The sequence below is a fragment of the Saimiri boliviensis genome, chromosome 6, assembly GCF_048565385.1.
Source record: "Saimiri boliviensis isolate mSaiBol1 chromosome 6, mSaiBol1.pri, whole genome shotgun sequence".
Lineage (NCBI taxonomy): Eukaryota > Metazoa > Chordata > Mammalia > Primates > Cebidae > Saimiri > Saimiri boliviensis.
The window spans coordinates 126,362,897-126,375,721 of NC_133454.1; the positions used below are offsets into that span (position 1 = coordinate 126,362,897).

The 12,825-nt window shown below is 56.7% G+C and overlaps 1 protein-coding gene across 13 annotated transcripts in view; it reads right to left on the bottom strand.

Moving 5' to 3' along the window:
• PC (pyruvate carboxylase) overlaps positions 1–12,825 on the bottom strand; it is a 120,435-nt gene that overhangs the window by 16,398 nt on the left and 91,212 nt on the right. For all 13 annotated transcript variants that reach the window (XM_003941214.4, XM_074401747.1, XM_074401749.1 and 10 more), the window contains 8 exons: positions 8,418–8,553; positions 8,082–8,266; positions 7,426–7,591; positions 7,161–7,306; positions 6,822–6,939; positions 6,355–6,506; positions 4,652–4,770; positions 1,627–1,789 (listed from right to left, as the gene is read on the bottom strand). In XM_003941214.4, the coding sequence (XP_003941263.1) occupies positions 1,627–1,789; positions 4,652–4,770; positions 6,355–6,506; positions 6,822–6,939; positions 7,161–7,306; positions 7,426–7,591; positions 8,082–8,266; positions 8,418–8,553 (1,185 nt within the window). The remainder of the gene's footprint in view (positions 1–1,626; positions 1,790–4,651; positions 4,771–6,354; positions 6,507–6,821; positions 6,940–7,160; positions 7,307–7,425; positions 7,592–8,081; positions 8,267–8,417; positions 8,554–12,825) is intronic.

Here is a 12,825-nt window from a genome sequence, read left to right on the forward strand (position 1 = left end):
GAGGACAATGTGCGAGGCAAGAGGCAAGGCTGACCGGGGGTTTGTGTTTGTTTTTAACACGGGGTGGTGGGGAGGGCCTCAACATCCACCCGCGCTTGCCAGAAGGGAGGGAGAGGAAGCAGCGGGCAGGAAGTCGGAGAGGAAATGAAGGGAAAGAGCCAGAGGCAGGAGGGCGCCTGCCCAGGGCTGCACACCCAGCAGGGAAGGAAACCAACGGCAAGGAGAGGGCAGCAGGGCAGTGGGACAGGGCCAGGGCCAGATGGCGACAGGAGGGAGGGGCAACAGAGAGGAGGAGACAGAGGCACCGACACTCACACCTGCAGGTGGCTCAAGCCGGCCCAAGTGAGCTCCTGCAGATGAAGGCTCCACAGAGCTGGGGGACCCGTCAGGCCCCGGTAAGGAAGAAAGAGCATGCAAGGGACCTCCTAGAGGGGCTTGGGACACCCACTGCACATGTCGGCTTCGTAGGGGCAGAGGTCTGTGTTCGATAAAAAGGAACTTAATAAAATATTTAAGGGTGAACACTCAGCTGAGAGCAGGAACTGTCGGCTAAAAATACTCTGTGGTGAGGCAGGCTCTGAAGAGCCAGGCCTTGGAAGTGGGGATGCAGGGATGCAGGGGCCTCTGGGCAGCACTCGGCCCGGGGCTGCCCCACCTACAGACTCTGATCCTTCCAGAAACAGAACGCAGGTGGGCCAGCTCCCTGCTGAAGCCACAAGCCCTGCTGCTTCCAGATCCAGAGAACTCTGGTTTCTGTCCCCAGGCGCCCCAGCCTCTCTGGTCTCAAAGGCCCAGGGCTGCCTGTGTTCATCCTTGTCTCCTCGCCGCCCCTGCACAAGCCGGGGCCCTCTGCCCTGGACTCTGGAGCAGAACTGGAGTTCCATCAGTGTCCTCCCTCCTTGGGGGCTCAGGCCCCTGGATGGGGAGCAAGATCCCAGCAGAGCTGGCGCCACAGCTGGGCCAGAGGTGGGGAAGATGGGTTTCAGAGGCCAATGGCTGGGCCCTGGTGCTCAGAGGAGGGAAGGTACAGGAAGCTCTCCTCCCTCCGTGGAGAAGGCTCGAAGCTCGCTGCGCTGGGGAGCCTGCCCCGGGCCACCCTCAGCGCCCCCCACCGCAGCTCTCTTCCCGCCAAGGCCGCCACCTCCCAGTCTCCTTCCTGTGCCACCATCCCCGACTCCCTCACCCATCCCTGATGGGCACCTGCGAGACTCCTTTGGGACCTCTGGGTGTAGTCCTTTGCTGCCACCACCCCCAGGTCCTGCCTTGCCAGCCCCTGCCTCAGACAGGAGGTGGAGCTTGGGCTCCACTAGCAGCAAGGCATGGGGCTCCCATGGGAGCTGGAGGGTTTAGGGCTGGCTTTGTGTCTGGGTCTCTGCGCTTTGCTCCACTGAGCCGGCCTGCACCCTTCTCCACCCTCGCTGCTTCCTCCTGGCCTGGGCGCCCACCGGTCTCTTCCCTTGGGAGGCGCCACCCCTCCTCTGGGCACTGCCTGCCTCCGCGTACCCTGTGCCCATTTCAGATCCCTCATGAGAGTCCTCCCTAACTGCCGGGCTGTGGCAGCCTAGGCACTGGGGAGAACCTGTGTACAGACGAGCCCTCGCCCCCCTCTGCTGGAGCACCGCCCACCTCAATGCGGCCGGTGTCCGGCTGGAAGCTGCGTGCGGGGTCCTCGGTGGTGACCCGGCACTGGATGGCGCAGCCGTTGATGCGGATGTTCTCCTGCCGCAGGCCCAGGTCGGGCAGGCTCCTGCCCTCAGCCACGTGGATCTGAGCGTGGACCAGGTCTACACTGCAGGCGGGGCGAGAGGACAGGAGGAGGGAGCATGAGGCGGGTGACAGACGAGGGGCCCCGCAGCCAGGGTGCATCCACACACAGTGCGACCCCTGCCCACAGGCTCTGGGCCAGCCCGAACAGCCAGCTCCTCCCAACCAGTGGCTCCACAGCCCCTTACCCCGTTCCCACCAGGAACACACCAAACCACACAGTGTCCAGCAGCTGGAGAGGGCCACTGAAACATGGGGCCACCTGCTCCTGCACCCCGGACTCAGGACGCCATCCACCCAGCCCGAAGCTGCTCCGCCGTGTACTCCACTCCTTCCTCCCTGGGGTCTCTGTTTTCCCTACGCCCTGGTGCTCAGAGGAGGGAAGGTACAGGAAGCTCCCCTCAAGAAGGCTCGAGGCTCGCTGTGCTGGGGAGCCTGCCCCGGGCCATGCTCAGCGCCCCCCACCGCAGCTCTCTCCCTCTTGGTAAAGCCTAGATTTGACGCCTCAGCAGATCTCTAGGTCAGAGGGCCAGGATAGCTCATTCTTGGGGCCGTATGTGCCGTGCTGTGTGGGTGGCTGCGAGGTGGGCAGTGCGCAAGAGAACAGGTGCTGTGAGGGCTGGGTGCCTCGAAACGGCAAGCACAGCTGTGAGAGGGCCGCACAGTGGGTGCTGGGTCAGGACCTGTCTTTTCTGGGGCCTGTTTTCCTGCTGGGCTTGTGCCCAAAACCCGCTAGAGATGCCTGGAGAGTGTGAGTCCCCCCACCTCTTCAGGGTTTCCAGGCTCAGCCTTCCGCGCCTCAGGGCAGTCACAAGTCCAAGCGGAACGGCTGGTACCAAAAAAACAGGACGGGCACGGCAGCTCATGCCTGTAATCCCAGCACTTTGGGAGGACAAGGTGGGTGGATCACATGAGGCCAGGAGATCGAGACCATCCTGACCAACATGGTGAAATGCCATCTCTACTAAAAATACAAAAATTAGCCAGGCGTGATGGCGGGCGCCTGTAATCCCAGCTACTTGAGAGGCTGAGGCAGGAGAATCGCTTGAACCTGGGAGGTGGAGGTTGCAGTGAGCCGAGATCATGCCACTGCACTCCAGCCTGGGTGACAGAGCAAGACTCTGTCTTAAAAAAATAAATAAATAACTCAAGGTTTTCAATGTATTGTCACTGAGGCTTGCGGTGAAGGCGGCCTGGGACCTGTGCTGGCAGGATTTCCCTGTGTTCTGTGCTGCCTGGTGGACCACCTTGCAGCAGAGATGACAGCTACCACTCAGGGCCATGGGCCAGGCTGCGCTCCTCCCACGCTTCATCTCCACCACAGTGCTCTGAGAGCCCTGGCATTCCCACCAGAGGAGGAGCTTGAGGGTCAGAGAGGTGAGCAGCTGGAGCTTACCCAAGCTCCATGCAGCTCGGGACCGGAGAACACCTGAGCCCCAATCTGTGTGACACAAAACCCGTGGTCCAGAGCAGACAGACTCCCATTCCTGATAGGAGGCTCCAGGCAGGCCCAAGACCAACAAGTCCACAGAAGCTTGAGGGGAGGTCTCGGGGGCCAAAGCGTTGGCCTTGGCTCTAAGCTTCTCCTAAGGAGAGAGAGGGGCCTCCACGTCCCTGGCGGGCAAAAGCAGCCACCCCAGCAGCATCCTCAGTCTCCAACGGGGGCGGGGCTGGGGTCACGGATGCTCCACAGTCAGACAGACTGGCCCAAAGCCAGCGTCAAGCAATTACATGGCTCAAAATATAGACCTTGAAAGGGTAAGGGTCATTGTGCCATCGTGACTGTCATGTGGAAACCAGACCAATTTTTAAAATGTCATACGCCGTGCCTGTGGCGGAGCACACTGGTTCCACCGCTCCAGAGGGCTGTTCCGAGGGATGCTGCTTATCCTTCAATCAGATAATCCCACTAAAGTTTCACGCTCAGAACTCTGCAGAGCTGAAGTCAAAGATTCGGGCACACACCTGATAACCGACACACTTAATAACCACCAAAGCCAGACACAACCTAAGTGCCTCATAATCAAAACCTGTATCAGTTAAGAAATATACATAAGACAGAATAGTATGCAGCCATTAAAAATATTCAGAGAGGGCCGGGCGCGGTGGCTCAAGCCTGTAATCCCAGCACTTTGGGAGGCCGAGGCGGGTGGATCACGAGGTCGAGAGATCGAGACCATCCTGGTCAACACGGTGAAACCCCGTCTCTACTAAAAATACAAAACACTAGCTGGGCGTGGTGGCGCGTGCCTGTAATCCCAGCTACTCAGGAGGCTGAGGCAGGAGAATTGCCTGAGCCCAGGAGGCGGAGGTTGCGGTGAGCCGAGATCGCGCCATTGCACTCCAGCCTGGGTAACAAGAGCGAAACTCCGTCTCAAAAAAAAAAAAAAAAAAAAAATATTCAGAGAGAATTATAATTATGGCCTGGGGAAATGCCTTCAACAAATATTAAATTTAAAAAGTATAATAAAAATTCTATATAAAACATCTCAATTCCATCAAACTATGTCTAGAGTAAAAGAAGTACACCGGGAAAGGAGCAAACCCAAGGCCTGGGTTCCAGTGCCAGCTGTGTGACCCCGAGCAACTCTCTGAACATCTCTGAGCCTTGCTTTTCTCATCTGACAGATGGGAGTGCCTGGGCCTGAGCACTCGGCAGTGTCCTGATGGAAAGGGGGGCTGTCAGTCATTTTTATATGCTCTTTGTGCTGATCTTTATCATAACCAAGTCATACTTTTAGAATCATGACTTTTAAAACACTAAGTACCTGGATCCCCATTGCTCCCCACCAGCGTGGGGAGTGAGCGAGTCTGGCTCCCCCCAGGGGCCACTTCACCTGCACTTTCTGCAAAGCTGCCCCTCCCGCCCCGCCCACCCCGCGCTCACTCAGTGATCTCCTCCGTGACCGTGTGCTCCACCTGCAGGCGGGAGTTGACCTCGATGAAGTAGTGCTTGCCGTGCCTGTCCACCAGGAACTCCACGGTGCCCGCGTTTTCGTAGCCCACCTGTGGGGTGGCCGCATGAGCAGAGGGCACACAGGCAGGGCCTGGGCTAACTCATGGGACCCGGGACAGGGATTCCATCCCACCCACTGGGTTGGTTCCGTAAAAGAACGGCCTGTGGCAAACCCTGCCCAACAGATGGCAGGCAGACCCCAGGGCCCAGGCCACCCTCCTGCCAGGACACATCCCCCAGAGAGTCTACTGGGCTCCAGGGTTCTCGGAACCACAGATGGCTGTGCCCAGCTCCTCCGGGACAAGACACGGGCAGAAGCCCCTGCCTGCCCCAGCTCACACCTGGCCCTGCTGCCTCCTCCCTGCTCCTCCCGGGCTTGTCCACCAAGAGTCTGCCAGACCCGGAGACCCAGGCCTTCCCCAGCCCCTGCTTCTGCTTGCTTAGAGCTATTTCAGAAAGTCCCCTTCTAGTCTACTGCAGTCACCTCTAGCCACCACCACCCACAGAGGTTCATTTGATAGGAACCAAGATAATGACTCTCACTCCAATTTCCACCCTCATTCCAGTTTCACTTTTGCTCCCACCAAAACCACAAACTAGACTGAATCACTGCCCTTAAACTGTTATGAAATGTGGCATAGAATAAGCCAGTAAGCCGGGCGCGGTGGCTCACGCCTGTAATCCCAGCACTTTGGGAGGCCGAGGCGGGTGGATCACCAGGTCAGGAGTTCAAGACCAGCCTGGCCAACATGGTGAAAGCCCATCTCTACTAAAAATACAAAAGTTAGCTGTGCGGTGGGGGTGGGCACCTATAATCCCAGCTACATGGGAGGCTGAAGCAGGAGAATCATTTGAACCCAGGAAGTGGAGTTTGCAGTGAGCTGAGATCGCGCCACTGCACTCCAGCCTGAGCAAGAGTGAGTCTCCATCTCAGAAAAAAAAAAAAAAAAAAAAAAAAAAAACCTGACTCTGCAGAGTGCACACGCCAGCCTTCAGCCTGGGGAGGTGACAGTACCCTCCACTGCCTATAGGCAGGGGAAGAACAGCGGGCAGGACCCCGCTGGCCATGTCAGGTGCTCTCCAGGCCAGGCCTGGGCGGGTTGCTATGGGGAGACAGCTTGCTACCTCAGCCTCCTCCATAGCCCAGGACCCACCAACCAGAGCTTCCAGAAGAGCAGAAATGGGCAGAGGGCGAGGAGTGAGGAAACAGATCATAATAGGTGCTGCAGGAGACAGTGAGAAGCGTGGGAGAGGACTGCCTTCTTATGTCCCCAATCTTCACAGAATTCCATGAATCTCATTCTGATGACAGGGGTGAGCTGGTGCCACAGAGAAGCCGGGTCTGTGGAGCAGCAGGGCTGAGGGGCGGCTGGGGCTCCCTCCTCCCTCTTCTCAGCCATCCTGGACTCTAAGCTTGGCCTCTGCGCCAGGAGCCTCAACTGTCACATGGAAAGGATACAACGGACCCACTTCTGGCCCTCAAGAGAGTCCTTCACCCTCTTCTCCCTTCCCCAGTCACTTGGGGTCCCCTTCCCCCACCAGGCTGTCTGCATGGGAACCCCAGCGTCCCACTGTGAGGCCCGCAGGCCGGTGAGCACAGGCTCCTGTCCCAACACGGGAGCCCTGCCCCTCACCTGCTTGGCAAGTTTCACAGAGTCGCTGGTGAGCCGAGTCCGAAGCTGGGGGTCCAGGTGGGCGGCGGGGGCAATCTCAACTACCTTCTGGTGGCGCCGCTGGATGGAGCAGTCTCGCTCATACAGGTGCAGGATGTTCCCGTACTGGTCCCCTGGGGAGGGCGGTAAACTGGGCTCAGCTTTTTCTGGAATCTACACGCCTCTTAAATGCCCCTACCACCCCACATAAACACTTCAGCCAGTGAGTGCCAGCTGCCAGATGGAGGCTGCCAGGAGATGCACCAGTACCACCAAGGCTGCAGGGACCAACTGGCAGCCTGACCCCTAGAGCTCACTTGCCACAGTCCTCCAGAAGAGCGCCTGACAGGCCCCAGGCTGTCCCCAGGCCAGCCGCTGTGACCCCACCAGGACTGGACCTCTCAGCTCCTGCCTCGAGCTGCGCCAGGCAGGGCTTGGGGACCACTCACCCAAGATCTGCACCTCGATGTGGCGTGGCTTCTCGATAAACTTCTCCACGAACAGAGCCCCATTCCCAAAGGCAGCCAGAGCCTCTGAGTAGGCCCGGGTATAATTCTCCTCCAGCTCCTGCAAGGGTGGGCAGGGGCCAGGCAGACATTGGACCCCATGGCACTACCCTTCCCTCTGCCACGAACCTCACCCACGTTCTGGAGCCCTGAGTGACCCACCCCTGCCCTCACAGTGGGCTGCCCTGCCCTGCTCCCAGCCCTGGGCATCCCTGAGTGGCCCACCCTGCCTCCACGACGGGCTACCCTGCCCTACTCCCAGCCCTGGGTGTCTTCACTCACCTCGTAGCTGTGCACAACCCTCATGCCACGCCCTCCGCCTCCATAGGCCGCCTTAAAGATAATGGGGAAGCCATAGGTGTTGGAGAACTCGTGGGCCTCATGCAGAGACATGATGGGGGCGTCTGTGCCAGGGACAACGGGGACACCTGTTGGGAGAGAGGTGTAGGGAAACCTCTGTAACAGGCGGGAACCCCTGCCAGCCGCCCCTGCCACGGGCCCCTCTCCAGGAGCTGCGCGGCCACCCTTGCTTGCCCACTATATTCACCCGCAGCAATGGCGATGGCCCGGGCCTCCACCTTGTCTCCCATCTTGCGGACCACTTCTGGGCTTGGCCCGATGAACCGGACCCCTGCATCCTGGCAGGCCTGGGCAAAGTCCGCTCGTTCAGAGAGGAACCCATAGCCAGGGTGTACCGCGTCCACATTGTTCTCCTGTGGGTGGGGGTCAGGGAGAGACCGGTACCCATCAGTCCCTTCCAAGGCCTCAGCCAGCCTCTTCCCCTGCCTCACCTGCTGAACTCCATCTTTTTTTTTAATCTTTGAGACGGAGTTTCACTCTTCTTGCCCAGGCTGGAGTGCAATGGCGAGATCTCAGCTCACCACAACCTCCGTCTCCTGGGTTCAAGCGATTCTCCTGCCTCAGTCTCCCGAGTAGCTGGGATTACAGGCATGCACCACCATGCCCAGCTAATTTTTTTGTATTTTTAGTGGAGATGGGGTTTCTTCCATGTAGGTCAGGCTGGTCTCGAACTCCCAACCTCAGGTGATCCGCTCACCTCGGCATCTTCCAAGTGCTGGGAGTACAGGCGTGAGCCACCACGCCCACTCACAGAGGTGCTGAGCACATCGGTCTGAAGACACACACCCCTGTGGCAACTGAGACTCCCTGGTCCCTGCCGTCTCAGCAGCCTGCCAGGCTCACCTTGGCCACCTTGATGATGTCTGGGATGTGCAGGTAGGCCTGCACAGGGGCCAGGCCACGGCCGATGAGGTAGGCTTCGTCTGCTTTCTGCCGGTGCATCTGGCCCGTGTCCTGCTCAGAGTAGATGGCTACGGTGCGGATGCCCAGTTCCGTGCAGGCCCGGAACACACGGATGGCAATCTCACCTAGATGGCAAGGAAACGAGAATTTAGATTCCTAGGTCCTAGGAGAAGCAGAAAGGGGAGTGGGGAGCCAGGGCCTGGCCCAGTGAGTGGGACAGGAAGCCCTCAGCTGGGGCTGGCCACGGGGCTCCCGACTGGCGCCACCGGCGCTCACCTCTGTTGGCCACCATAACCTTCTTGATGGGCTTGTACTCCAGGCGCCGGACATTTGGGGAGGCAGCGGGGGCGGTGGAGGTTCGGCGGATTCCCAGGAGCCTCAGGCCCCCGTGGACTGTTCGGAACTTCAGCATCTGGGGAGGGAGGTCAGAGCCCAGGTTAGTGCAGCCTCAGCACTGAGGCTCCCAGAATGAATGCGGGACCTTCCCAACCCCACAGCGGCCCCACGGAAAGGCCGGCACCATCTTCCACCTGGATGCCTGGCCAAGGCCGACACTTCCTGGCTCCAGAGAAGGGAGCAACTCCAAACTCAAATGGAGCCCCCAGGTCACCCTGATAATACCCACTGTGACTTGATTGTTGTAGAGATGCCTACATCTCTACAACAATCCTATGATGCCTAGGCTGGTCTCAAATGATCCTCCCACCTCAGCCTCCTGAGTAGTTAAGACTATAGGTGTGAGCTACTGTGCCCAGCATAATATGCACTATAACTTTGAAAAGTATCAGGCCGGGCGTGGTGGCTCATGCCTATAATCCCAGCACTTTGGGAGGCCGAGGTGGGAGGATCACCTGAAGTCAGGAATTTGAGACCAACATGGTGAAACCCCATCTCTACTAAAAATACAAAAATTAGCCAGGCATGATGGCATGCGCCTGTAATTCTAGCTACTTGGCAGGCTGAGGCATGAGAATCACTTGAACCTTAAGACAGAGGCTGCATGAGCTGAGATTGTGCCAGTGCACTCCAGCCTGGGTGACGTGAAGACTCTGTCTCCAACAACAACAAAGTGTAATACTTCAGGCCAGGCACAGTGGCTCACACCTGTAAACCCAGCGCTTCGGGAGGCCAGGGCAGGAGGTTTGTTTGAGCTCAAGAGTTTGAAACCCACCCAGGCAACATGGTGAAACACCGTCTCTATAGAAAATACAAAAATTAGCCAGGCATGGTGGCACACGCCTGTAATCTCAGCTACTCAGAGGCTGGGGCAGGAGAACTGGAGGTGGAGCTTGCAGTGAGCTGAGATCGCACCACTGTCTGGGTAACAGAGCAAGACTCCGTCTCAAAAATTTTTTTAATTTTTTTTTAAATCAACTGACAGCAACTTATATCCCTGAATGCAGAGAGGCTTCAGAGGTTGGCTAGAACCTCATTTGTAAAATGAAGGAAACCAACATGCAGTTGAGTCTAAAGAGACAACTGCCCAGCGCGGAGCCCGAAGCAAAGCAGATGCAGTCTTTACACCCCTGCATCTGGGACTCATCTAACCATCTGATTCTTTTTTTTTTTTTTTTTTTTTGAGACGGAGTTTCGCTCTTGTTGCCCAGGCTGGAGTGCAATGGCACGATCTCGGCTCACCGCAACCTCCGCCTCCTGGGTTCAGGCAATTCTCCTGCCTCAGCCTCCTGAGTAGCTGGGATTACAGGCACGCGCCACCATGCCCAGCTAATTTTTTGTATTTTTAGTAGAGACAGGGTTTCACCATGTTGACCAGGATGGTCTCGATCTCTTGACCTCGTGATCCACCCGCCTCGGCTTCCCAAAGTGCTGGGATTACAGGCTTGAGCCACCGCGCCCGGCCATCTGATTCTTTTCTTTCTTTTCTTTGAGACAGCATCTCACTCTTGTTGCCAAGGCTGGAGTGCAGTGGTGTGATCTCCACTCACTGCAACCTCCGCCTCCTGGGTTCAGGCAATTCTCTTGCCTCAGCCTCCCAAGTAGCTGGGATAGCAGGTGTGTGCCGCCACACCCGGCTAATTTTGTATTTTTAATAGAGACAGGGTTTCACCGTGTTGGTCAGGCTGGTCTCCAACTCCTGACCTGAAGCGGTCCACCCACCTCAGCCTCCCAAAGTGCTGGGATTACAGGTGTGAGCCACCACACCCAGCCCATCGGATTCATTTCTTAGAAAAAGTTTAAAACGCCGGGCGCGGTGGCTCAAGCCTGTAATCCCAGCACTTTGGGAGGCCGAGGCGGGTGGATCACGAGGTCGAGAGATCGAGACCATCCTGGTTAACATGGTGAAACCCCGTCTCTACTAAAAATACAAAAAATTAGCTGGGCATGGTGGCACGTGCCTGTAATCCCAGCTACTCAGGAGGCTGAGGCAGGAGAATTGCCTGAACCCAGGAGGCGGAGGTTGCGGTGAGCCGAGATCGCGCCATTGCACTCCAGCCTGGGTAACAAGAGCGAAACTCCGTCTCAAAAAAAAAAAAAAAAAAAAAAAAAAAAAAAAAAAAAAAAAGTTTAAAACACTTGACTTAGCCATTTTATTGTAAGTAAGGAACATAAAAACCTAAGAAATGAAACAAATATTGCAAAAACCTTAGTGTCATGTTATGGCCAACAACATGGAAAAGGGGAAATAAAGACAGACGAAAGAGGAAAGAGAAGAAACAAGGAAATAAGTAGAAGAAAAGAGGAGGAGAGAAACTGGAATTTCTTTTTGAGATGGAGTCTTGCTGCTGCCCAGACTGGTAGTGGTGCGATCTCAGCTCAATGGAGGCAGACCCTATGCCAGGCACAGTTCCAGGCCTTGGGAGTCGAGAACACAACAGTAAAGGTTCTGCTCGTGGAAGATAAACAGCAGAGAAAGGAGAAAAGACAAACAAGACCCAAAGAAGAACGTTTCAGATCACAAGTGACTGGAAGAGAAGAAATGGGTGACGTTTTGTGAATGATCTAGGGTGGATGCAGGGGTTTGGGGACTGGATATTAGAAAAGGCTTCTCTGAGGAGGGGACACATAAGCTGGGGCCTGAGTGGGGAGAAGTCAGCCAGGCACAGAGCCTCAGGGAGAGCACTCTGGGGAGAAGGAACGGCAACTCAGGAAGAACAGGTGCATTTGAGAGACAGAGGAGCTGTGAGCCTGTGGCCGGAGGCGAGGCTGTAGCCATGGACAGAGCCCAGTGGTTGAGGCCTCCCTTGAGCCATGGGCAGGACTGGCACAGTGGACACGACCTCTCTGGACTGGCGAGCAGCAGGAACTCACAGATGACGCAATGCAGAGGCTGAGCTGAGAGATGTGGAGCCTCTGACAGGGGGAAGCCATGGGGGTCGAGTGGGGTTGGGGCATGACAGACAAGATCTGTGAAGACCCACCAGAGAGAGGAAGAAATCCTGCTGGGTGGGTGGAGATGACTTTTCCTGCTCTAAGACGGGCAGGATAGAAGAGGCAGGGCTGGGAGGGAGGCAAGCTCAGAGATGGAAGAGCTGGGCCAAGAACCCGGGCAGTATCACAAGCCGGGGAGAGAACTGCCTGGGAGAAGTGGGTCAGGCCCGCGTCATCGGGCCCCCTGGAGTTGCGGGTCTGGCCGAGGAGGAAGAGCCAAAAGGAACCCAGAAGGCCACCTGGAGGGAGAGAAGCACGGGGCACTGGACAGAAGTGAGCGGCTCTCAGGATGGGGCGCAGGCTGGGCGAAGCGTGACTCCCAGAGGTAGGGTAAGGTGGGGGCTGGGGAGCGGCCACTGCGGAGACCAGGAGGTAGCCTGGTCATACCCAGCTACGGTGAACGCGGGTAGAGTAACCTTGCTGGGCTCTGGGCTCCTCCTCTTTCTAAAATATATGTTCTTATTATTCACACAGTGGAGAGACCTGGCGGACACCACGGTGATCGAGAGATGAAGGTTAACGTCACTAGCACCAAAGAGACACCACACGCCTCCTGATGGGGTTCCCACCACTGGGCGCGGCCTGAACTTAATCAGGAGAAAGCAAGCTCCAATGCAGGGAGATTCCACAGAAGAACTGGCTTGGACTCCTCAAACATGTCAAAGGTCATCAGAGACAAAGACACAGGAACGGTTTCAGATGAAAGGGGACCAAAGCAATGGCGGCGCGATCCACACGTGACCCTGGACTGGACCCTGGGTTTCTGTTGCTATAAGGACGTTGGGGGACAACAGACACAATTTAAATAAGGTCTGTTGGCGAAAGAGGAAGGGGCTGATGTCAATTTCCTACTCTTCATCACTGGACTGTGGTTATGTTGGAGAATGTCCTCATTCTTAGGGAAAAACACGGAAGAACTGGGGTTCAGGAGCACCTCGTCTGCAATTTACACGCACTCACATGGCTCAAGGTAAAAAAGGAACAATGAAGCAAACGTTAGTATTGGGAGAACTGGGGTCAGGGGTGACAACTCTTTGTCCTACTCTTTTTTTTTTGAGGTAGAGTCTCGCTTTGTCACCCAGGTTGGAGTGCAGTGGTGCGATCTCAGCTCACTGCAACCTCCGCCTCCAGGGTTCAAGCAATTCTCCTGCCTCAGCTTCCTGAGTAGCTGCGATTACGGAAGACGTGTACCGCCACACCCACCAAAAATTAGCCCAGCTAATTTTTGTATTTTTAGTAGCGATGGGGTTTCACCGTGTTGGCCAGGCTGAACTTGAACTCCTGATCTCATGAT